The 24,192-nt window shown below is 46.5% G+C and overlaps 2 protein-coding genes across 2 annotated transcripts in view; one reads left to right on the forward strand and one right to left on the reverse strand.

Annotated features, from left to right (window-relative positions):
* LOC149443983 (uncharacterized) overlaps positions 1 to 24,192 on the reverse strand; it is a 73,214-nt gene that overhangs the window by 19,535 nt on the left and 29,487 nt on the right. The window contains exon 2 of the mRNA XM_089655112.1: positions 15,656 to 16,068. Coding sequence (XP_089511238.1) covers positions 15,656 to 16,068 — 413 coding nt within the window. The remainder of the gene's footprint in view (positions 1 to 15,655; positions 16,069 to 24,192) is intronic.
* On the forward strand, positions 4,092 to 6,232 carry LOC149443984 (uncharacterized). The gene has a single exon (XM_089655090.1). The coding sequence runs from the start codon at positions 4,092 to 4,094 to the stop codon at positions 4,983 to 4,985; it is 894 nt and encodes a 297-aa protein (XP_089511216.1). The 3' UTR covers positions 4,986 to 6,232.

The raw sequence follows: 24,192 nt of genomic DNA on the forward strand, positions 1-24,192 counted from the left end.
GTAAAGGAGAGAGCAGTACGGAGGATCCACCTAGATCCCCCATCATCTGATAAACACATAGAAACAATGGATTCAGTCAGTGTGTGTGTTTCCTACAGATGGATCCAGTCATGGGAACCCACCAGAGAGATGTCCCCGTCCTCTGTATTCCCGGGATTCCACACAGGAAGGTCACACCATCCCTCACCATCATCAGGTAGATGATGACAATTATTGGTAGTTGTGATTTATACACAGCATGTTTGTTACAATGAATGTTTTATTATATCTTTCAGAGTGGAATCCTCGGGGATGATAATATTGATGTTAAAGAAGAGTATAAAGAGGAGGATGAGGAGTATGGAGTGATGGAGGAGTTTTCAGAAGGACACAAGGAGATGATGGAGCCACCTAATACCAGGAACCCACCAGAGAGATGTCCCCATCCTCTGTATTCCCGGGATTCCACACAGGAAGGTCACACCATCCCTCACTATTACAAGGTTGGTGGGATGGAGAATCTAGAACATGGACTTGTAGAGACTATGGGCTCCAATCACAAAGCGGTATCTTCCCGTATCCCAGTATGTAGTAAGATGCTGCATTCTGTTTTTTAGTAGTGAATCCTGCGGGTAATTTACCACTGGTGTCCTTAGCAACACTTGTAAATAGCTTGTTGTTAAGGAGAGGGCAGCCGCCAGTGTCCCCAACAACCAGTAAACAAGGAGTGGACGGCCGCCAAGTTCCCCGCTGACAGCTGTGACAGGTCTGGTATGGATTTTGAGGGGAACCCTGATGCCAAAATAATAAAAATAAAGGCGTGGGTTCCCCTCCAAAATCAATACCAGACCCTTAGTGAGTGCCCACCTTCCTCCTGAACCATACCAGGCCACATATCCTCAACATTGGGTGGGTGCTTCAGGGCAGAGACGCTCTATCCTCCCAAAAGCACCTTGTCCCCATGGCGATGGGGACAAGGGTCCTTCCCCACAACCCTGGGCAGTGGTTGTGGGGGCCTTATTGGAATCTAGAAGTCACCTTTAACCAGGAGGCCCCCAGATCCCGGCCCCCCACAATGTGAATGAGTATAGAGTACATAGTACCCCTATTCATTCACCAAAATAAAGTAGTTTAAGAAAACACTGGAAGTAATTTTTGAAAAATCAAAAATAAAGAACAATATCCCCCTAATGTAGATCCATCGATGATCCAATCACGATACTCGCTGTCATTGCCTTCTTGTGACATCACCAATACAACATGCCCCGGTCAGTGACGTCACCAATACAACATGCCCTGGTCAGTGATGTCACCAATACAACATGCCCCGGTCAGTGACGTCACCAATACAACATGCCCCGGTCAGTGATGTCACCAATACAACATGCCCCGGTCAGTGACGTCACCAATACAACATGCCCCGGTCAGTGACGTCACCAATACAACATGCCCCGGTCAGTGACATCACCAATACAACATGCCCCGGTCAGTGACGTCACCGAGTGGCACCGTCCCTTAGTATATTTAGTGGCAGGAGGCAGCAGAGCTGTCAGACAGAGGGGAGTCTTCATTGGGAGCGGAGCGTTTCTTTCCGAGTCAGCGGTGACAGCGAGCATCGTGATTGATGATGGATCTACACCGGGGGGACATTTTGCTTTAGTTTTCTTTTTTAATAAAGGACTTGTCATAAACTGTCTGCTGTCTATATAACAGAATACTTTTTTGGGGGTGAATAATTAGGGGTACCATGTACCCCATACTCATTCACATGGGGTGAGGGATCTGAGGGCTCCCTTGCTACATTTTGTAAGTCCTCTGCCTGCAAACCCCCACAGCCACTAGCCTGGGTTGTGGGGAAGAGTCCCTGATCTCCATCAACATGGACAAGGTGCTCTGAGGGAGAAAAGCCCCCCTGCCTCAGAGCATCCACTCCATGTTAAGGGCACATGGCTTGGTATGTTTCAGGATGGTGGGTCGCTTGCTCATCCCCCCCTTTCCTGACCTGCTGGACTGCATGCTCAGATAGGGGTCTGGTATGTGTTTCTTTCATTTTGGCAAGGGGTCCACCTCAAAATCCATACCAGACCCCAGGGGGGGACCCTACAACATTTTCTTAATATTTTGTTGCCGGTAATTTTTTTTATTTATCGGTTGGTTAGGACACGGCGGCCGCTCGCTCCCTAACAACCATGTTGTTTACTGGTTGTTAAGGATGCCAGCGGCCGCCCACTCTTTACCAAGCAGTACACATTTCCTGAATGCCGCATGTCTCCACCACTAATTAATGACCGCATGCATTTCATTCTTTATTTCCTTCTGTGAATGTAACGCCTGTTCATGCGGTATTTACTGAGCGTGTTCAGTGTTTGTGGTCAATACCGCAACACGGGATAGGAAATGGACAGTTTCAGGATGGCATGCGGTATTTAGGGGAAATGTACCCACATATCACATGTGATCTGCTTCTGTGAAGGGAGACAATGTGTGGATTTTGTGTGTGATGTCACAATCATAAATCTTACATTTTACAGATGATATTTTCTCTCATTTCCTTGATTTAGAGTGGAGATCCAATCGATATAGAATTTGAGGTGAAAGCAGAAGAAGAAGAGGCGTATGTGAGGGATGATCAGCAGTCTATGGAGGAGGATGGAATAACGGGGACATTTATAGAGGAGGACACTCCTACAGAGATCAGCACAGGTGGGTCATGAACACTAAATCCATTCCTCCACCCATACTGCTCACTGATTGGTCCAGAGTAGGGCGGGGACTGGGTGATATCAGCCTGTAATCCCCTGGTCACTTTCCTGAGCTGTGTTCCCCGTCCTGTATTCCTGGATTTCTCTCGGATAATCTTCCTTCTCTGTGCTGCAGACACAATTTATGTATCTAGACTGGATTTATGGAGGTTCTGGGGTTCAGCTGGCAGAAAAATGTTGATTTTTCCTATAAGCATTGCATAATGTAGTCACCCAGGACATGTGACTGGGGTCTCCTGCCTTGTGCCTGACTCTTCCAGGGGACCTTCTCTGTTATCTGCTGGCTGTGCCTGGTGGAGGGATATGTCTGTAGTGTCTCAGACCCAAGTCACTGAGTGCAGTCTCAGGCGATGGGAGGCAGCGGTGTGGGATCTCTGCAACTTGTCTACAGTAAACATTTAGGCTTCCACTGATTACTGAATACCAAAATATTGAGTCCTCACCCTTACACTGTATAATTTATATTGTATATTCCATACTCCTGACCCCTGCACTATATACTCCATGTTGTACATTACATCCTCCTGACCCCTGCACTATATACTCTGTGTTGTACATTACATACTCCTGACCCCTGCACTATATACTCTATGTTGTACATTACATACTCCTGACCCCTGCACTATATACTCTATGTTGTACATTACATACTCCTGACCCCTGCACTATATACTCTATGTTGTACATTACATACTCCTGACTTCTTCTCTCCCCCCTCCCCCCACTGCTATATATACACATAATATAGATTCTCCTTTGTTACACCCATTTCCTACCAGCTGGACATTTTATATCGGATGATGTGATTGGAGCACAGACTCTTACATGGTGATAATAATGTGATAACTTCCTCCAACTTTGGACCCTTAAACAGAAAGTGATAATGAGGGAGGAGTCAATACCCCAATGATGGTGGTCTTCAGGATCAGTCCAGTCTTCATCTTGGTTGTTCTCCCCCCATCCTCACTCTCTGACCTCTGGTGGGGCTCAGCCCCGCTGTTCTTCATGACTAAATCATGGAGTAAATAAGGAAGTGCAGTACTTCTTGTGTTGGGAAGATGGCGATGAGTGATAGAGGGGGTGGGGACCCTCGTCCTATAATCCCCTCATCACTGTCCCTCCTATAAAAGACAGTTCTGGTTGTTTCCTCACTCTCTGACTAAGGTCCATGAATAAAGAAATGACCTGGTAGGAGATCAGAGGAGCCATTTCCTAGTTCCCTTGAGGGTGGAATTGTAAGCTCCTCAGAGAGCAAGCTGCCTGATGTGGGCGGAGTCCTGGTTTGGGGGAACCAATCAGCTCCTGTCTAGTAATCCTCTTTGTCTTTGTATTTTAGTCCATGGCCGGGAGATGAGGAAAACCTCCGAGGATTGTCTCACTTTGTCTCCAGACTGGAAAGTAGAAGATGAGGACATCACACAGTATAGTCCAGGAGAAAACCCGGCTCCCTCCAATGTCCATCCGGCACCACCCAGTGTAGATGGACCATCGGATTCCACGTATCCTGAGGAACCTCAGACTGTGCGGGACCGGGCCGGCCCTCCAACAGGGAAGAGCTTCTCCTGTACAGAGTGTGGGAAAGGATTCCGTTATAAATCCAGACTTAATAGACATAAAAGATGTCACACAGGTGAGAAGCCATATTCCTGTGCTGAGTGCAGGAAATGTTTTGTATCAAAATCACATCTTGTCACACATCAAAGGCTGCACACAGGAGAAAAAATATATTCCTGTCATGAGTGCGGAAAATGTTTTTCACAGAAGTCCAATCTTTACACACATCAGAGATCTCACACGGGGGAAAAGCCATATTCCTGTCCTGAGTGTGGGAAATGTTTTTCACATAAATCCAGTCTTTACAGCCATCAGAGATATCACACGGGGGAGAAGCCGTATTACTGTCCTCAGTGCTGGAAATGCTTTTCAGAGAAGTCCGTTCTTTCCAGACATCAGAGATCTCACACGGGTGAAAAGCCATTTTCCTGTCCTGAGTGCGGGAACTTTTTTACATGGAAGTCTAGTCTTTATGTACATCAGAGATCTCACACAGGGGAGAAGCCTTATTCCTGTCCTGAGTGCGGGAAATGTTTTTCAGGCAAGTCTAGTCTTTACAAACATCAGAGATCTCACACGGGGGAGAAGCCATATTCCTATCATGAGTTTGGGAAATGTTTTTCAAGGAGCTTCAATCTTTCCAGGCATACGAAATCTCACACGGAGAAGCCACTTTCCTGTCCTGAGTGAGGGAAATGTTCCTCACTGAAGTCCTGTCTTCCTGTACATCAGGGGTCCCACACAACCCTGGAGGTGTATTAGTGCTTGAGTGCGGGAAATGTCTTCTACATGAATGTTGCTGGACATCCCAGCTCTCATGTGGGGAAGAAGCACCCCCTGATATACACCTCAGATATACTCCATGGCTGATCTTCATCATGGAAGAAACAGTTCATAAGGAGATCAGAGGTCCCCAAAGACATGGATGAAGTGTGGGACCGGGATGGCCATTGATGGCAGGAGAAGAATAACAATGGAGTCCTGCCCTGTGATTGGCTGAGTCTATAAATTGTTGAATGAATGGACCGTCATTCACCCAGACGTGACCAGTTTGGTCCAAACTTGAAGGAGAAGTTCCCCTTTTTGGGCAGAATTTCCCTCCCATAATACACAGAAGCGTTCTCTGATGCCGTCTCTGGTCCGGCCGTCCCCATGGGCTTTCCTCTCCCCTCATCCACAGGACCATCACTTGTCTGTCAGTTTATTGGATTGTTGGAACGGATTTTCAGATTGCATCATTTCCTGTCCATGATATCTCAGCATTCACTTCCTGTAGGCCACTTCCCAGAAGCCTTCACTTCCTTGTTGCATCACAGAAGGGGGTGTGACAGGGCGTGTTCACCACTCGGGACCACACCTCCCTCATTATAATACCTTCCTATACAATCTGATTGGACAATCTCCTCTAGATCTCCCCCCAGCTATGTAGTACAAGGGCAGACAAAGTCCAGGGTATGAAATGTGTGACCATTTATATTGGGAACTTGTGAGGCCTGGGGGCTGCAAATGCATTAAGAAGTACCAAGGGTTCCGGGGAGAGCGCAGATTAGTAACGTTTGTAACCGTTTTAGGATCACCCAAAAGAGGACAGAGAGGCAAGTGAGGGGATATGAAGTTGCTGGAATAGTTATCAGAGTTCCAGGTGCAGAGTGTGTGACCCATCAAGAGGCTGATAGACGTAGGTCTGGATTTAGGAGGACTCCATGGGAGTGAATGGTGAGAAGTTTGAGAACAGAGCAATGCTTCTAAGTCAGCCCATAAGGAGCCATGTATTGTGGTGTAAAGGGGGGTTAGTGGGGTAATCTGGGCACCAAGAAATATTTAGTAACATTTGGAACACCCAAACCTCCTTGTTCCTTATGTATATACATAGCATGTCTTGGGATTCGTGGCCCTTTGTCTGCTCAGTTGAATCACAAGACCTGATTTAAAAAGATTTCAGAGTATAGGAGGAGATGGGGATCGGTGGGGGTGGGGATGGGGAAAAGTACAGAACAAGTAAAGGAGTTTTGGTAAAATTGCCAATTTTCCATCACTGATCCTCCCTATCCAGGAGAGGTGAAGATGAGTCCAGGACAGAAGTAGGACTCTCAAGTATTTGAAAGTGGGGATGTAGTTGGCCTCATGGAGTGTGTTGTACGAGCGAGGGAGATGAATGCCCAAATAATCCAGGTAGGAGGTGGGCCAAGGAAACTATCATTCTGTTTTACAGAGGAAAGGGAAATGTATGGAGTACAGAGAATAGGACTGGCAGGGAGGTGTTGGGTTGGACCAAAGTAAGTAAAAGATCATCAGCAAACAATCTGACTTTACCCAGTTCAGGACCGACCACCACACTTATACTGCGGCAGGGCAGCCCCTCTGTTCCAGATCACATACAGTACATGTACACGTGTGAGCCCACCGCCCTGACTGTGCTGTCATTCAGTACAACACAAGCCGATTATCAGGTCCAGGACAATGATTTCTGGTCTGGACCTGCTGATCACCTGGACCTGCTGATCACCTGGACCTGCTGATCACCTGGACCTGCTGATCACCTGCACCTGCTGATCACCTGCACCTGCTGATCACCTGGACCTGCTGATCACCTGTACAGAATCAGAGATCTTCCTTTGTCCATATTTATAAACACAGGAACTGGAAAGGTACACTAGTGAAGAGGAGCACAAATAATACAAAGTATTCCCACAAGCAGCAAAAAAAAGGTGATCAATAATCAATAAACCAACTTAACAGTGAATTCAACTAAAACAACTTTGCCCACACCTAAACATACTCATATAAATGTGCAAAAATGTCAACAAATAGAAATACAGCGCTGTGCTTTCCTTAACCACTTTAAGTCTGCCCTATAATAGAAATACTGCCACAGGGCGGACTCCCTGCACAAAATCATGTGTATATGTATATATATGTATGTGATTCACGCTCCCGCAGTTGCCAGGGGGGCACATGTGCACACGCCAACCTGCCATTGCCGTGATTCAGTTCCTGACCGATCAATCATCATGTTCAGGCCAGTGATGTTCGGATCTGATGATCGATCCCTGCCCTATCAGAGATCTTCCTGTAGATGTGTTTCCATTACACAGGTACAGGAAATGATGACATCTTCTCTCTCTGAGCACATTCCGTCCCAGAGAGAGAAGAAAGCAGATCCATGTGAGTAAAAGCACTACACACACAGTAAAATCACATTTAGGACACATTTAACCCCTTGATCCCCCCCAGTTAACTCCTTTGCTGCCCTGTCACCAGTGTCATTAGTACAGTGTACAGGTTGTTTGCTGATCACTGTATTAGTGTCGCCGGCGACTTCAGATAGCATTAGTGTCAGTTAGCATCCCTCCCAGATGGCGTCAGATTGCCCGTCACTACATCAGTCATCACATTTAACCCCTTGATTGTCAGGAACACGCTCATACACAATAAACCTCTATTGCTAGTATAGCGTCTGAGCTGATCAATATCTTTGATCAGAAATATGCCAGCGTTCACATTAGTATAGCGTCCCCAAAAATGCAGCATTAGCGGGATCAGCCCGAGCACCCTGCCAGCACCTGCGTTTAGCCCCTACGCTTAACTCCCCACACAAAATCGAAGTGTTCGCAGAATCAGGCCTGATCTCAAAATTTTTTTGAGTGGTTCCAGCAGTCCCTGACAGCCAGGCACTCTTTTTCCTATGAATTGCACTAGGTACCTATAAATTTAGTGTCCAACGAAAGGTACTCCAGTGAAGAGGCCTACAGGATTCTGAGCATATCAGATGAGAGTGAAGGGGAAGACTCCCTGACACAATCAGCCTCAGAATATGAACCTGTAGACAACAGCGGCACCCTGACAGATCGCTCAGATGATGGAGAAGAGGTCCCTGCTAAGGTCAGGTGTACCCAACCCCATTCCCAGGCTGCTGAGGTGTTACAATCGCATGAAGACTCTCATATGCAGCAGAGTGCCGCATGAATGGCGATCACCAGCAGCCTAGTACATCCTGGTCTTTCACATACCAGCACTGCAGTATCACTTGGTGACATGGTGAGTCCCATAAGTGCAGTACAAGCTGGTGCAGTGGTGAGTACAAGTAGTGTCCTGAAGCCACCAAAACTTCACACACAGGCCCGTAGAGCCCCTAGTATCCTTCCGGGTATGCTTGCCGATTGGCAGCCCACAAATTCTGCAGCTCCCGTACTTCCCCCATTCACTGCCCAACCCAGAATTCAGGTGGAAACAGCAAATTTAACTCCTCCCCTTGATTTTTTGGAGCTGTTTTTCACGGAAGATCTGTATGAATTGATTGCGGATCAAAGCATTTTATATGCACAACAGTTTATCACCACCAACCCGAATTCAAACCTTGCCAGACTGTTTGCATGGAAACCTATTATAGTTTCTGAATTTAAGGTTTTTTTGGGCCTAACCCTCAACATGGGCATTACTAAGGAAAATTAATTGTGGTTGTATTGGTCCACAGACCCGATTCATCATATGCCGTGTTCTCTGCTGCCATGGCCAGGCGTAGATATGAGAGTATAATGTGTTTATGCATTTCAATGACAATACAATCTGTCATCCTCGGGGTGACCCTGAATTTGAGCGGCTCCACAAAATTCATCCCCTTGTAAATCACCTTAACCAAAAATCTGCAGATGTCTATACTCTCCACCAAAAAAATCTGCGTTGATGAGTCCCTCATTAATTTTTTAGGCCACCTTGCATTCAAACTATTTCTCCCCAATAAGCTGGCCAGATATGGGGTCAAACCTGTATATCAGACCTGTGATTTGGGTAGGGGGGGTTGGTGCTATCCTGGTATTTCAGGGCATCCGAAACTGTGAAAGGTAGTGAGGAAGTGAAATGAGGAAATTATGCACCTTTCAAAGTGGTCATTGGATTTCATACCCCTGTATGTAGCTAGGCTCCCAAAAAGTCTCTCACATGTGGTACCCCCATACCTGGTAGATGTAGCAGAATGTATTTTGGGGTGTAATTCCACATATACCCATGGCTTGTGTGAGCAATATGTCATTTAAGTGAAAATTTTGTGTACAAAAAAAAACTTGTGAAAAAAAAAATAAATCTTTCATGGACTCAACATGCCTCTCAGCAGATAGCTTAGGGTGTCGACTTTCCAAAAAGGGGTCATTTGGGGGTGTTTGTACTATCCTGGTATTTTAGCACCTCAAGAAATGTGATGGCAGTCAGAAAGTAAAAGCTGTAAATTCCATTATCTATACCATAGTTTGTAGATGATATAACTTTCACACAAAGCAATCAATATGCAGTTATTGAGATTTTTTTTTTACCAAAGGCATATAGCAAAAAACATGTTGGCCTAAATTTATGACAAAATTTGAGTTTATTGGATATTTTTTATAACAGAAATGAGAAAATATTGTTTTTTATAAAAGATAGAGAATTAAAGTTCTGATTTCCAGAATTCCATCATTGGGAGTTTGGTTGTATGAGTTTGTTTTTGGAGTAGGTGGTAGAAGGTAGAGAGATGGGAGCTGGAAGGTGTAGAGCTGTTGAAGAGTGTTATGAGGCCCATGGGCTGAGTGTTCTCACACCAGTGCAGGTGAGGTAGCATATGTCTAATTCTGAGGAATTTGTAGAAGTCTTTCTGGTCCAGAAAATAAGTGAGGCTGGGATCCTGAAATGTTCTTATGTAAGTGTTGTTCAGCAGATCTTTGACAGAGTAAATGCCCTTTGTGTACAAGTTTACAGGTGATACATATTTCTGGTTACAGGTCCTTTTGTAAAGAGACATCAGAACATTATTAGACCCCCAATGTCACCTCTGTACCCCAAGAAAGATCGTCAAGCACAGATCATGCCTAATCAGCTCCTTCCCAAACTATAGTGACTGGAGAATGACAGCGCTGAACCCAGAAATGACATAATCTCCCACCTCCCACATCCATTCACTGAAGGGGAGATCAGAGATCAAATGTTTGATGATCTCCTCCTGCTCTCACCGCTGACACCCACCATGCCTGTGTTGGGCTTGCAGGAGGGACAGCTGAGCCCGGTATACCTGGTGGGGGAGGACTTTCAGTGCGGCTGAATCACTTCCACCAGAAAGCTGACAGTTGGCCTAACAAATGTAGACAACCCCCGGGTGCTGTAGCTATAAGGCCGTGCTGCTGCTGATGGAAACCTTACGTTGGCCGGAGTGAAAGGGTTCCACTAATGTCCATCTGCCAAATCTGTATCTGAGGAGACCATAGAAGCAGCATTAGAAAGAAATGTGAGCATGGCTTCAGTCAGGCGATGGTCCTGGTGGTCATGGTCTTGTTCTCCTTCAGGTCCTCTCACCTTGTAGATGGTGACATGGACTTGTGTGGGAATGAGTAGGAGGGGCTCGGGGTTCTCTTGTACCCAATCAGCTTGTTGTGGATAAAAGATGAAAGTGTCTTCTGGGAATTTACAGGGATTTGGATGTTTAGAGGGATACATAAGTGGGCGTGGCTTGTGTTAATGAGGGGTGTGTCATATGTTAATCAGTTTTTTAGAATAGATTATATAAATGGTATAAATAAATCAACAATTTATCTCTTTTCTTCTGTTGTTAAAGTGTCACATTTAATAAAGTTGAATTATAATTTCATCACACAATACCGTGGTCTGGGTTCTTCTACAACACATCCCCCCAAACATGTCCTCTTCCAGTTATAGGGGTCTGGTGGAATGGGACACCAGCTGATGGTATCTCTTAGGCCCCTTGTACATGGGGGGTCCAGCCCCTGTGGGTGCAATGCTGGCATTATAATACACCTGGTAGGCACAGGTACAGCGTCCAGCCCCGCTGCCTGCAGCCTGTCAAAGTCTACACTACAGCTGGACGGGGCTCAATGCTGCACCACGTTTACCTCGTGTTTAGGGCGCTCCGTGTTCAGGGAGAAATGACCGCCATCCTGATCAGACAAAGCATAAAGAAGATGTAGGCAGGTGCAGTCTGCTTCTTCTACTGTAGGGGGCACCCAACCAGGGGGACATCCCAGCCTGGAGAGGAAGTCGGAGGACACTTGGTTTCTCGGTGGTTTCCCGGTTCCTGGAGACTGTGTGGAATGAAGGGGTCCATGGAGTCCTGGAGACATTTATATTTTTTTTGTTTACATGTTTTAAAGACCATTTATACCTTAAAATTACTTAAAACCCCCAAATATTATATATATTTCTTCACAACAGCAGACACACTAGAGGATAAATTGTTATTAGTTCTGATGTTTTATGATTTTTATTATTTTACACAATATTAGTGCAATGATTTATGAAAGGTACAATTTCAGTTAAAAATACAGTAAAGTTAATATCTGGGACATAAATGTAATTTATTATCTAAGGTTTCAGTAAAATATAAAAGATACATTTCCCCGCCCTGAATATAATGGGATCCCACATAACAGTCGCTGTTCATATTCAGAATTCCTTTCTTACAATGGGATCTTGTGTCCGGATAAAATCTTTTATAGATCCCTTGTGACATTGTGTTCTCATTGTAAAATCCTAGATTTGTAAATCTGTCGCTGATATTTATAATGGTTTTGTCCAGAAAAAGAATGGAGTGATGTGGAGAGATGGAAACATATGTATAGAGGAAAGATTGGTCTGTTGACTCCCCAGAGCTCCTTTCCATGAGAGATGTTTGTTCCCCCCCCAGAGCTGAACAATGGTACGTTCCTGAATGGCCAGGCTGCTGGTTTGTTGAATCCAGAGTCTACATACAAGATGCCTCCACAGTGTACATTGATGGGGCTGGGAAGGCTGGTACATGTTGTTCATTTGCTCCGGGTGCAGGAGATAGGACAGAATCCCATTGTTGCCGGGTGTCCTCGCTTTCCTCAATTCTGTACTCACTTCATTTACAAAAGCAAACTATGTGAGTGGAGAAGGTGATTGTATCCGGCTGGAGCTCAGACCTGACAGGGACTCGGGATTTTGGGCCTCTTACGTCTAAGACAAATATAGTCTGAGTTGGAGAGAAGATAAAATATCATTTCTTCTCAGAGACATTCTGAGGGGTTTCCACAATTTGTAATTGCTGACAATTCTTTTGTGGACATTCAGCTGTCAGTGGGGAAACCTGCCGACAGCTGAGGAGTCATCGGTTAGGGGTGTGACCGCCTGATTTCCAGCCAATCATTAACAACCAGATATATTTCACACAGAATTCAGATCAGTCCATCAATTGTCAACAGATGAGAATTCAGAGAAAGCCCCACCCTCATTCCTTCTCCACCAATCATGGATCTGCAGTTACCCAGTCACCGTGGGCCTGATTTTTTTGACATCCATCATTGGTGTCAGTGAGATAAAATAATCCCCATTGTTGGTGTCAGTGAGATAAAATAAGCCCCATTGTTGGTGTCAGTGAGATAAATAAGCCCCATTGTTGGTGTCAGTGAGATAAATAAGCCCCATTGTTGGTGTCAGTGAGATAAATAAGCCCCATTGTTGGTGTCAGTGAGATAAAATAAGCTTCATTGTTGGTGTCAGTGAGATAAAATAAGCCCCATTGTTGGTGTCAGTGAGAATAAAGTGTACCCCCATCCCAGCATTGGTGGTCAGTGGTGGTACTTACCTGATCCCATCCTCCCACTATCTCTCTGCTGATGTCACAATTATACTTTCACTGTAGGAAAGGAGATGGTGGCTCCCAGCAGTCAGGTATAATTGCAGTGCCTGGTGATGGAACCCAGAGAGTGTTCCGGAGTCATCACCTCACTGCCACTCTGATGTGTCCTGGAACCTGCCAGACATGGAAAGGATCATTGGAGAACATTTGGAAACAACAACAAGGTTCAAACTATGAGACATTTCTTGGAGCTGCAGTTCCTCTGAGCTCCACCAGGTGATTACCTTCCTTCTACCCAGACAGGAAGTGATGTCAGGTACAGACGGGAAGTGATGTCAGGTATAGACGGGGCTGTATGTGATATATTCATGGCCACTGCGCTCTGTACAGAGGCCTAAAATATAAACCTGACCACTGCACTCTGTATGATGGGCTGTACATGACATGTGCCAAACCACTGCACACCTTTTGCTGAGCCTTGTATGACATGTTCCTGACCGATGACCACTTCTAAATGCTGGGCTGTATAAGACATGATCTTACCCACTGTGCACTGTACATGACATACTAATATCTAACTACTTCACTCTGTATGAGGACTGTATATCACATACTCCTGACCACTACACTCTGGGATGTAAATCACATAATCCTGACCACTACACTCTGTACTCTGGGATGTAAATCACATACTCCTGACCACTGCACTCTGTGATGTAAATCACATACTCCTGACCACTACACTCTGTACTCTGGGATGGAAATCACATACTCCTGACCACTACACTCTGTACTCTGGGATGTAAATCACATACTCCTGACCACTACACTCTGTACTCTGGGATGTAAATCACATACTCCTGACCACTACACTCTGTACTCTGGGATGGAAATCACATACCCCTGACCACTACACTCTGGGATGTAAATCACATACTCCTGACCACTACACTCTGTACTCTGGGATGTAAATCACATACTCCTGACCACTGCACTCTGTACTCTGGGATGGAAATCACATACTCCTGACCACTACACTCTGTACTCTGGGATGGAAATCACATACCCCTGACCACTACACTCTGGGATGTAAATCACATACTCCTGACCCCTACCCTCTGTACTCTGGGATGTAAATCACATACTACTGACCACTACACTCTGTACTCTGGGGTGTAAATCACATACTCCTGACCACTGCACTCTGTACTCTGGGATGTAAATCACATACTCCTGACCACTGCACTCTGTACTCTGGGATGTAAATCACATACTCCTGACCACTACACTCTGTACTCTGGAATGGAAATCACATACTCCTGACCACTGCACTCTGTACTCTGGGATGTAACTCACATACTCCTGACCACTGCACTCTGTGATGTAAATCACAAACTCATGACCACTACACTCTGTACTCTGGGATGGAAATCACATACTCCTGACCACTACACTCTGTACTCTGGGATGTAAATCACATACTCCTGACCGCTACACTCTGTACTCTGGGATGTAACTCCTGAGCACTGCATGTTGTTTGCAGGGCTGTATGAAGTAGTCTCCTGACCCCTGCACTCTGGGCCATTATTCATGGTGAACCAGAAACTGGATGACCTGTAAAGGCTTGTAAAGTGTCTCCTGTGAGAAATATTTGGGCCCCAAAGATCCCCATCGTGACCCCGACACACACAATTCTTTTCACTCAATAAATTCTTAATTATAGTTTTACTTCTAACAAGATTGTAATCATAGAATCAGGAAATAACAAAGGAAGGAATCTGATTGGTCAGGAAGATCCCTTGTGTGGAATGTGGGGGCGGAGTCATTATTATTGGTGTACAATACAATACACAACGTGTTCCATTATTATAACAAAGTATTGTAGAAAAGATCCCAACATGTGACATGGCTGAATGAATGCTGGTCATATTAGTTCATCTATTCTCTAAGTGGGGCGGTATCTATTGGGCCAATCCCTTTTACAAACCACACATAATATCGCCCTTCAAAGTGAAAACAGAAACGATTTGCAGAAAATCAAAGAGTAGAAATATTTTCCGGTGGATCCCCTCTACCCAGACCCCATATGTAGACATAGAACAACAAGCTGTGTTCCCTCTCGTGCCGCACTCCTCCAACCACCCAAACCCACACAGGAGCAAAGGGAAATAATGAGAGGAAAGTTTCCCCCTAGTTTGGGGCGGAGTTCTCCTTCCCTCCTGTTGGGGGATGGGAGAAGGATGGACTGAAGACAGAGAGACGCTTCGGGGTCACCACTGTTCTGTAGAGCCTTGAAATGAAGGACATCAACTTCAGAAGTTCTTGTTGTCTGTGTAAAGTTCCCCGATAACGAGATCTGGGCTCTCCCGGCTTCTAGCTCTGTAACCCGCTATATCATTATCAGGAAACGCAACTCCGACACCCAAGAAGGGCTGAAGTTGTGTCCTTCATTTCCAGGATCTACTGACCACTCTGCACCCCGACATTTACTGCACTTCATCCATGTCTTTGGGGGCCTCTCATCTCCTTATCAACTGTTTCTTCCATGATGAAGATCAGCCATGGAGTATATCTGAGGTGTATATCAGGGTGTGCTTCTTCCCCACATGAGAGCTGGGATGTCCAGCAATGTTCATCTAGAAGACATTTCCCGCACTCAAGGCACTAATACACCTCCAGGGTTGTGTGGGACCCCTGATGTACAGGAAGACAGGACTTCAGTGAGGAACATTTCCCTCACTCAGGACAGGAAAGTGGCTTCTCTCTGTATGAGATCTCTGATGTCTGTAAAGATCAGACTTTTGTGAAAAACATTTCCCGCACTCAGAACAGGAATACGGCTTCTCACCTGTGTGAGATCTCTGATGTGTGTAAAGATTGAACTTCCGTGAAAAACATTTCCCGCACTCAGAACAAGAATAAGGTTTCTCCCCCGTGTGACATCTCTGATGTGTGTAAAGACTGGACTTCTGTGAAAAACATTTCCCGCACTCAGGACAGGAAAATGGCTTCTCCCCCGTGTGACATCTTTGATGTTTGCAAAGATATGACTTCTCTGAAAAACATTTCCCGCACTCAGGACAGGAATACGGCTTCTCCCCCATGTGCAATCTCTGATGTGTGCAAAGATGGGACTTCTGTGAAAAACATTTCCCGCACTCAGGACAGGAATACGGCTTCTCCCCCGTGTGAGACCTCTGATGTATGGAAAGATGAGACTTACATGAAAAACATTTCCCGCACTCAGGACAGGAAATCAGCTTCTCCCCTGTGTGAGATCTTTTATGCACATTAAGATGGAATTTAAAACGGAAACATTTCCCGCACTCAGGACAGGAATACGGCTTTTCCTCTGTGTGAGACATTTTATGCCTATTAACAAGGAATTTTGAATGGAAACATTTCCCACACTCAGTACAGGAGAAGCTTTTCCCTGTTGGAAGGCCGGCCCGGTCCCGCACAGTCTGAGGTTCCTCAGGATACGAGGAATCCGATGGTCCATCTACACTGAGTGGTGCCGGATGGACATTGGAGGGAGCCGGGTTTTCTCCTGGACTATACTGTGTGATGTCCTCATCTTCTACTTTCCAGTCTGGAGACAAAGTGAGACAATCCTCGGAGGTTTTCCTCATCTCCCGGCCATGGACTAAAATACAAAGACAGAGGATTACTAGACAGGAGCTGATTGGTTCCCCCAAACCAGGACTCCGCCCACATCAGGCAGCTTGGTCTCTGAGGAGCTTACAATTCCACCCTCAAGGGAACTAGGAAATGGCTCCTCTGATCTCCTACCAGGTCATTTCTTTATTCATGGATCTTAGTCAGAGAGTGAGGAAACAACCAGAACTGTCTTTTATAGGAGGGACAGTGATGAGGGGATTATAGGACGAGGGTCCCCACCCCCTCTATCACTCATCGCCATCTTCCCAACACAAGAAGTACATAGTGCAGGGGTCAGGAGTATGTAATGTACAGTATAAATTATACAGTGTAAGGGTCAGGACTCATAATATTGGTATTCAGTAATCAGTGGAAGATGAAATGTTTACTGTAGACAAGTTGCAGAGATCCCACACCGCTGCCTCCCATCTCCTGAGACTGCACTCAGTGACTTGGGTCTGAGACACTACAGACATATCCCTCCACCCGGCACAGCCAGAAGACCACAGAGCAAGGAACCCTGGGAGAAATGTTCTGTCAGAGATCTTACTAGACCCGGGCATGGGGACAAAGATACAAGACTCATACCCCAGGTGCCTAGGTCTAGTAATGTCTATAGTGAATATCAACATTTAGCTTCCAGCTGAACCCCAGAATCTCCATAAATCCAGTCTAGAGACATAAATTGTGTCTGCAGCACAGAGAAGGAAGATTATCCGAGAGAAATCCAGGAATACAGGACGGGGAACACAGCTCAGGAAAGTGACCAGGGGATTACAGGCTGATATCACCCAGTCCCCGCCCTACTCTGGACCAATCAGTGAGCAGTATGGGTGGAGGAATGGATTTAGTGTTCATGACCCACCTGTGCTGATCTCTGTAGGAGTGTCCTCCTCTATAAATGTCCCCGTTATTCCATCCTCCTCCATAGACTGCTGATCATCCCTCACATACGCCTCTTCTTCTTCTGCTTTCACCTCAACTTTTATATACATCAGATCTTCACCCTAAACCAAGAGAATGAGAGAAAATATCATCTGTAAAACATGAGCTTCAATATTGTGGCATCACATAAAAAATCCACACATTATGTCCACAAGTCCATGTTCTAGAAGCTCCGTCCCTCTAAAGTGTCTTCTTATCGGTGATGGGAAGGGTGGGGGGTGATGTGTCCTTCTAAATACTCCCACTCCTCCATGGAGAAATAGACAGTGACACCCTGACACCTTATAGGAACCTGACACACACAATGATACAGTCACCATCCAGACACATCCCTTGTCTGTTACTGGAGAATGTCCCAGAATTCCCGGCACCGCTCACCTCTCCTGTCAGCAGCTCAGTGATCTCTCTGGTGACTTCTAGAATCTTCTGCATGTTGTGTCTCTCAGGGTTTAGGGAGTCACATGGAGGCACTGTGATGGTCATATGATCACCTGACTTCAGAAGAGGAAATCTCTGTATTGAGGAACCAATAGAAATATCATGTTAGAATCCCAGAATCCTCCTCACCTCTCCGGTCAGGTCTGTGTTTTATTAATAGAGATAAGAGTGATGTCATGTGACCTCCCAGAATCCTCCTCACCTCTCCGGTCAGCAGGTAGATGATCTCCAGGGTGAGGTTTAGTATCTTCTCAGTCATGTGACTCCGGTCCTCCTCCATCCTCATTGGTGCCATCATGTGATCTATACAGGTCTCCTTGTAGACGGATAACTTTGGGAAATGAAAGTAAGAATGATTTGGATGGTATTGGTCACACAATAATAGGATGTGGATGTGAGGGGGGAATAGGAGGGTTGCTGGACATTTAAGAACTACTCCCCCCATGGGAAGATGCTTATTTGGGACTGTTTAGTATTTGCTACATTTTGGAGGTCCCGGGACCCTCTTGACCTGCAGGATCAGAAATCCCCTTTAATCTGTTGGGTTTGTTTGGTCTCTGAACTGGTTTTGATGAGTTTTAGATCTGCAGACAAGGAATGATAAATACGATCCTTCCTATGACTTGTTTGCTCTGAGGCAGTGCTGTGAGGTCAATGTCGGCTCATCATGATGTCCAGGAAGGGGAACTTGCTGACTATTGGCTGAAGTTGCTGGATAATCAGGACAATTGGCAGAACTCCGGCTGCAAGGCTCCAATCTCTGGCAGCCTGCTGACTGACAGGAGTGATGTCACTGTCACTCTCTGCAGTAAGAGAAGGGATTGGATGGGATAGCAGGAAGATGGTGCTGGTGGAGTAGAGAGCTGTGGGGGAGGAGTCTGTTCTCTTCCCTCCAATGACAGCGCAGCGTAGGTAGGAGGATGGCAGGGGGGAGGATCTTGTTTTTTTTTATTGCCAAGTATACTGTAGTACACAGAACATTGTACAGAGTGGTGGTGGGTTCCTGGGGCTCTGAATTCCAGCACCGGGCACTGCCAGAGCCTGTGTCATGGGAGGTATTGGAGTGTCTCCTGAAGATGTTCAGCACTGACCCCTGACTACCTTTTAGTTGATAATTCACCAACAGACCTCCTCTAAGAACGAGTTCCCACCAAGGGGTGAAAGACTTCCCTTCTTCATTCCACTTGGTATCTTGGAAAATGTTATTTGACCAGTGAGATAAGAAGGTGAAGGTTTCTTTCCTTTCCTGGTAGGAGTTTTGTAAGGAGGTCTGGAAAGTAAGTGCAGGTGGGAGGACAATCAGAGACCAAGAGCCCCCCTCCCTACCTCAGAGTCCCCCTGAGCCCAACAACCTTCTCTTCCCTCAGAGACATGCTACATGCCAACTCCATCCACCCAAATTTCATCATCTACTCTACACCCTCAGGTGTCCCAAAGTCTCTCATCCTCAGTACCCCCTTGGAGGCCCCTCAACTCCCCTTCATCCCTCACACCCCTCATTTTTTTCCTCTAACACCAATGATGGAATATATTCTTCATGGCAGGCTGGGGAATGTTTTCTTCCTGGTAGAGAAGAAAAATCAGTCCGGCCGCACATCTGATAAAATCACCTTTATTTGGACATATTCAAACCAGACCCTCCACAATGTACAAAAGAGGGAACATAGCACTTCAGCGGTGATTACTCTTCATTCATTTGGAATGTTTCCTTCCCCCTGAGCAGCAATGTAAGGGGCTCTATGCTCCATACTCCTGACCCCGGCACTCCATCATTGTGTTGGCTGCATAGTGTAATGATTGCCCATTGGCTGCCTGTGTAGTGTCATCATTGCCCTTTGTAGGCCATGTATGGTCAGGATGGTCCTTGTCTTGTCTATTTATTGTCAGTGCTGTTTGTTTAGAGGACCATATTACTAGAATTTATCTCCACAATGAGGAGAATGTTCCGGCCCCGGAAGTGGGGGAATGTTCTGCCCCTGAAGGGGTTCATCTGGGTTCCCACACTATATATGTGTGTATCATCATCTGCTGGACATAAAAGATGTCACAGTGACTATGGAGGAAGAGGACGGACATGACTATGGAGGAAGAGGACGGACGTGACTATGGAGGAAGAGGACGGACGTGACTATGGAGGAAGAAGATGGACGTGACTATGGAGGAAGAGGATGGATGTGACTATGGAGGAACAGGACGGACGTGACTATGGAGGAAGAGGACAGACATAATGGGAGGGGATTACTGGGTGTAAATATGAAATAACATCTTATTACCTCCTCTGCTGCCACTTCCACCAACGTCTCCTCTTATTTCTGCAACATGTAACTTCCTGTCTTTATTGCAGATCACTTCCTGTCTGTACCTGACATCACTTCCTGTCTGTACCTGACATCATTTCCTGTCTGTATTCCATAGAGACTTCCTGTCTGGGTTTAAGTGAGATCACCACCTTGTGGAATTCAGTAGAACTGCAGCCCCCCAAAATGTCTCATAATAACAATTCCTGTATAATATATACCTTACAGGTCTACCACAGAAGATCAGAAGAACAGAAGAAAAAATAAATCTAGATCATTTGCAGCCAACTGTTTAATAAAGATATTTTATTACATAAATAAAAGTCTTAAAGACACGGAATACAAGTTAGAAAAAAAGGTAAAGGTGAAACAGATCCCTCCGAAATGTATCTTTTTGTTGAAGAAAATGCAAAACTACATCCTAAAGTATAAAAATATACTGTATATCAATCCACTGATAATGAAGATGTTAGACATAAATGACAAGGATGTAATGGTCACAGAGGAATGGTGGTGGAGATCTCTCAAAGTAAGAACACTTCCTTGAATGGTTCTATAAATAAAGAATGAATCCTGGAGGGAATAAAGCTGTAAAGCAATAAATAATATATAAACTGGGCCATCCACTTCATCCATAAAGACATTGTGATTGAAGATCTTCTAGATCACATAGAAGGAGGACTCATCCATGATTTCATACATTTGTTTGGAAGGATAGAACAATCCTCAGAAGGGAACATGTAGGATGACAGGAAAGGCTCCTGACTGGTGAGATCCTCCAAACATAATGATGACATCCATGAACTGGAGCGAGCTCGTTGGGGTGATAAAGCCAATCTGGAAACACTGTGTAGACGTTCTCCAAGAACTCAGCACACTCCAGGTGTGGAGAAAGTCTCCAGGTGGGTTTAGCCTGTCATTTATCATAGGTAGAAATGTCCACACATGGACTTCCACAGGGACCCCCAGACTACATATAGAACTTGTACAGTGTCCCCGGGTCTCCAGGTGGGTTTAGCCTGTCATTTATCATAGGTAGAAATGTCCACACATGGACTTCCACAGGGACCCCGAGACTACATATAGAACCTGTGTCCCCAGGTCTCCAGGTGGATTTAGTCTGTAATTAATAATGCACAAATGTCCATATATATGGATTTCTACAGGGACCACTGATACCATCTATGCATGGCTTGGATAGCACCCAGATTACTAGGAGCCCATAAAGCAGATGACCATAAAAATATATAAAAGTCCATTCACTGTCATGGAGCTTCAGATCAAAGGACCTTTGATCCAGGTAAGAACCAAAGTGTATCCATCATGGAGAGGTATAGAGAGCACCATCATAGGATCAGATGGGAAAAGACTGACATGTGACTGGTTTGGTTGGTATCCCAAAAGGACAAACAAACTGGAACATGGGAGCCAATAAACACCAGACACTAGTGCCCAAAGAGTGTACTTTACATTAAACATACAAAACACCCCAAAGCCACCCAATATCAACACAAATACAGAGGTACCATTCTCCATATTCTGGATAGTCAAATCCAAAAGTGTAATGGTCCTAGCATGGTAGGTATATGTGGATTTCAAATTGAACTCATTTTATCCCAATAAATCTACAAACCTCTCATCTTCCTGAGGTTCACCGTGCCAGAGAATGAGGACGTCATCGATGTACCTGAACCAACCTGCAATGTTGCTCAGGTACCCTGACAAGGCCTCATCCCCAAGCACTGACTTCTCCCATTCTTCAACATAAAGGTTAGTGTAGGCCGGTGCACATATTATTCCCCATTGTAGTGCCTTGTGCTTGGCAATAACATTTATATCCAACAGGAATGGATTATTTTCCAACAAAAACTTGAGTAACCCGAGAACAAAATGTCTATGTGCAAACATGATTCTAGGTCTGCTGTTGGGTGATTTTCTATAACATTTAAATCCTTCTTATGAGGGATAGAGGAATATGTCATGGTCCCCCCTCGCTCTCCCTCATCTTCCTCCCCCCTCCTGTCATGGCTTTCCCCTCACTCCCTTTCATCCTCCCCCTCCCTTCCCCTTACAGGTTCCAAGGTCTGGCACAAGCCTACATCAAAGGCTGTGCAGGATGTCAGGAACCGCCCCCTGTGGTGTGGTTAGCACCTCTCCCTGGTGATGCCACAGAGGAGTCTGACACCCCGCTGTGCCTGCATGTGGATTCTTCACGTGCAGGCCACCAGATTGTCTCTGCATGCCCCCCTCCTTGTCCTGGTGGGTGCAGCGTGGACCCGAGGCTTCCTGTGCTCTGCGCCCACCAGAGACAAAGGCCGTGCTCCCTGGGCATGGCCGGAGTGAGGGTAGCTCGCCTCGTTGCCCCGGCAACCCGGCATAGGGCTGGCCTTTGCTGGGGCAACCAGGAAGTGTCCTGCTCTGGGATAAGAGAACAGGAGCAGGACCCAGGTGGTTGTTGGTCCCCTGCTCAGAGAGAGAACAGCTGTGTGAGGTCTGAGCCAAGGCCAGACCACACAGCCCAAACCCCACTGCGTGCTCTGCTGATCGTTGTGTCCCTGGGGGTTACCCCTGCATGCTGTCACTGTGTGCCTAGAAGTTACCCCTGCCTGCTGCTGCTGAGTGCCTGAGGAGTTACCCCTGCCTGCTGCTGCTGTGTGCCTGAGGAGTTACCCTGTCTGCTGCTGCTGTGTGCCTGAGGGGTTACCCCTGCCTGCTGCTGCTGAGTGCCTGAGGAGTTACCCCTGCCTGCTGCCACTGTGTGCCTGAGGAGTTACCCCTGCCTGCTGCCACTGTGTGCCTGAGGAGTTACCCCTGCCTGCTGCTGCTGTGTGCCTGAGGAGTTACCCCTGCCTGCTGCTGCTGTGTGCCTGAGGAGTTACCCCTGTCTGCTGCTGTTGAGTGCCTGAGGAGTTACCCCTGCCTGCTGCTGCTGTGTGCCTGAGGAGTTACCCCTGTCTGCTGCTGCTGAGTGCCTGAGGAGTTACCCCTGTCTGCTGCTGCTGAGTGCCTGAGGAGTTACCCCTGCCTGCTGCCACTGTGTGCCTGAGGAGTTACCCCTGCCTGCTGCCACTGTGTGCCTGAGGAGTTACCCCTGCCTGCTGCTGCTGTGTGCCTGAGGAGTTACCCCTGTCTGCTGCTGCTGAGTGCCTGAGGAGTTACCCCTGCCTGCTGCTGCTGAGTGCCTGAGGAGTTACCCCTGCCTGCTGCCACTGTGTGCCTGAGGAGTTACCCCTGCCTGCTGCCACTGTGTGCCTGAGGAGTTACCCCTGCCTGCTGACCGCTGTGTCTCTGGGGAGTTACTCCTGCCTGCTTTGCTGATCGCTGTGTGCCCAGGAAGTTACCCCTGCCTGCTGACCTCTGTGCCTGAGAAGTTACCCCTGCCTGCTGACCTCTGTGCCTGAGAAGTTACCCCTGCCTGCTGACCGCTATGCCTGAGAAGTTACCCCTGCCTGCTGACCACTGTGTCTCTATGAAGGCACCCCTGCCTGCTGCCGCTGTGTACCTGAGGAGTTACCCCTGCCTAAAACCGTGAGTGTTCATATTTCCCCCGCCTGGACTGCCCCATTGAATCTCTATATTGCCCTGTCTGGACTGCCCCATTGAATGCTGATATTTTCCTTGCCTGGACTGCCCCATTGAATCTCCATATTGCTTTTGTCTGGACTGCCCCATTGAATGCCCATTTTTTCCCTGCCTGGACTGCCCCATTGAATGCCCTATTCTCCCTGCCTGGACTGCCTCATTGAATCTCCCTATTGCCCTTGTCTGGACTGCCCCATTGAATGCCCACATTCTACCTGCCTGGACTACTACCCCATTGAGCATTTGGATTATTACTTGCTCAGACTGTCCTATTGCATGCCTGGATTATCATAGCTACCTGGACTGCCCAACTGATTGCTCGGGCCCTCGCTACCCAAATCACCCTATCGTGGGCCGGATTATTGCTGTTCTGACTCCTCCCCTTCTTCTCCCCTTT

Source organism: Staurois parvus, unplaced genomic scaffold, assembly GCF_062004578.1.
Source record: "Staurois parvus isolate SC_StPar_1 unplaced genomic scaffold, SC_StPar_1.0 ptg000819l, whole genome shotgun sequence".
NCBI lineage: Eukaryota > Metazoa > Chordata > Amphibia > Anura > Ranidae > Staurois > Staurois parvus.

Coding starts and splice junctions, on each gene's coding strand:
- LOC149443984 (XM_089655090.1), top strand. CDS start 4,092: ATGAGGAAAACCTCCGAGGATTGTCTCACTTTGTCTCCAGACTGGAAA.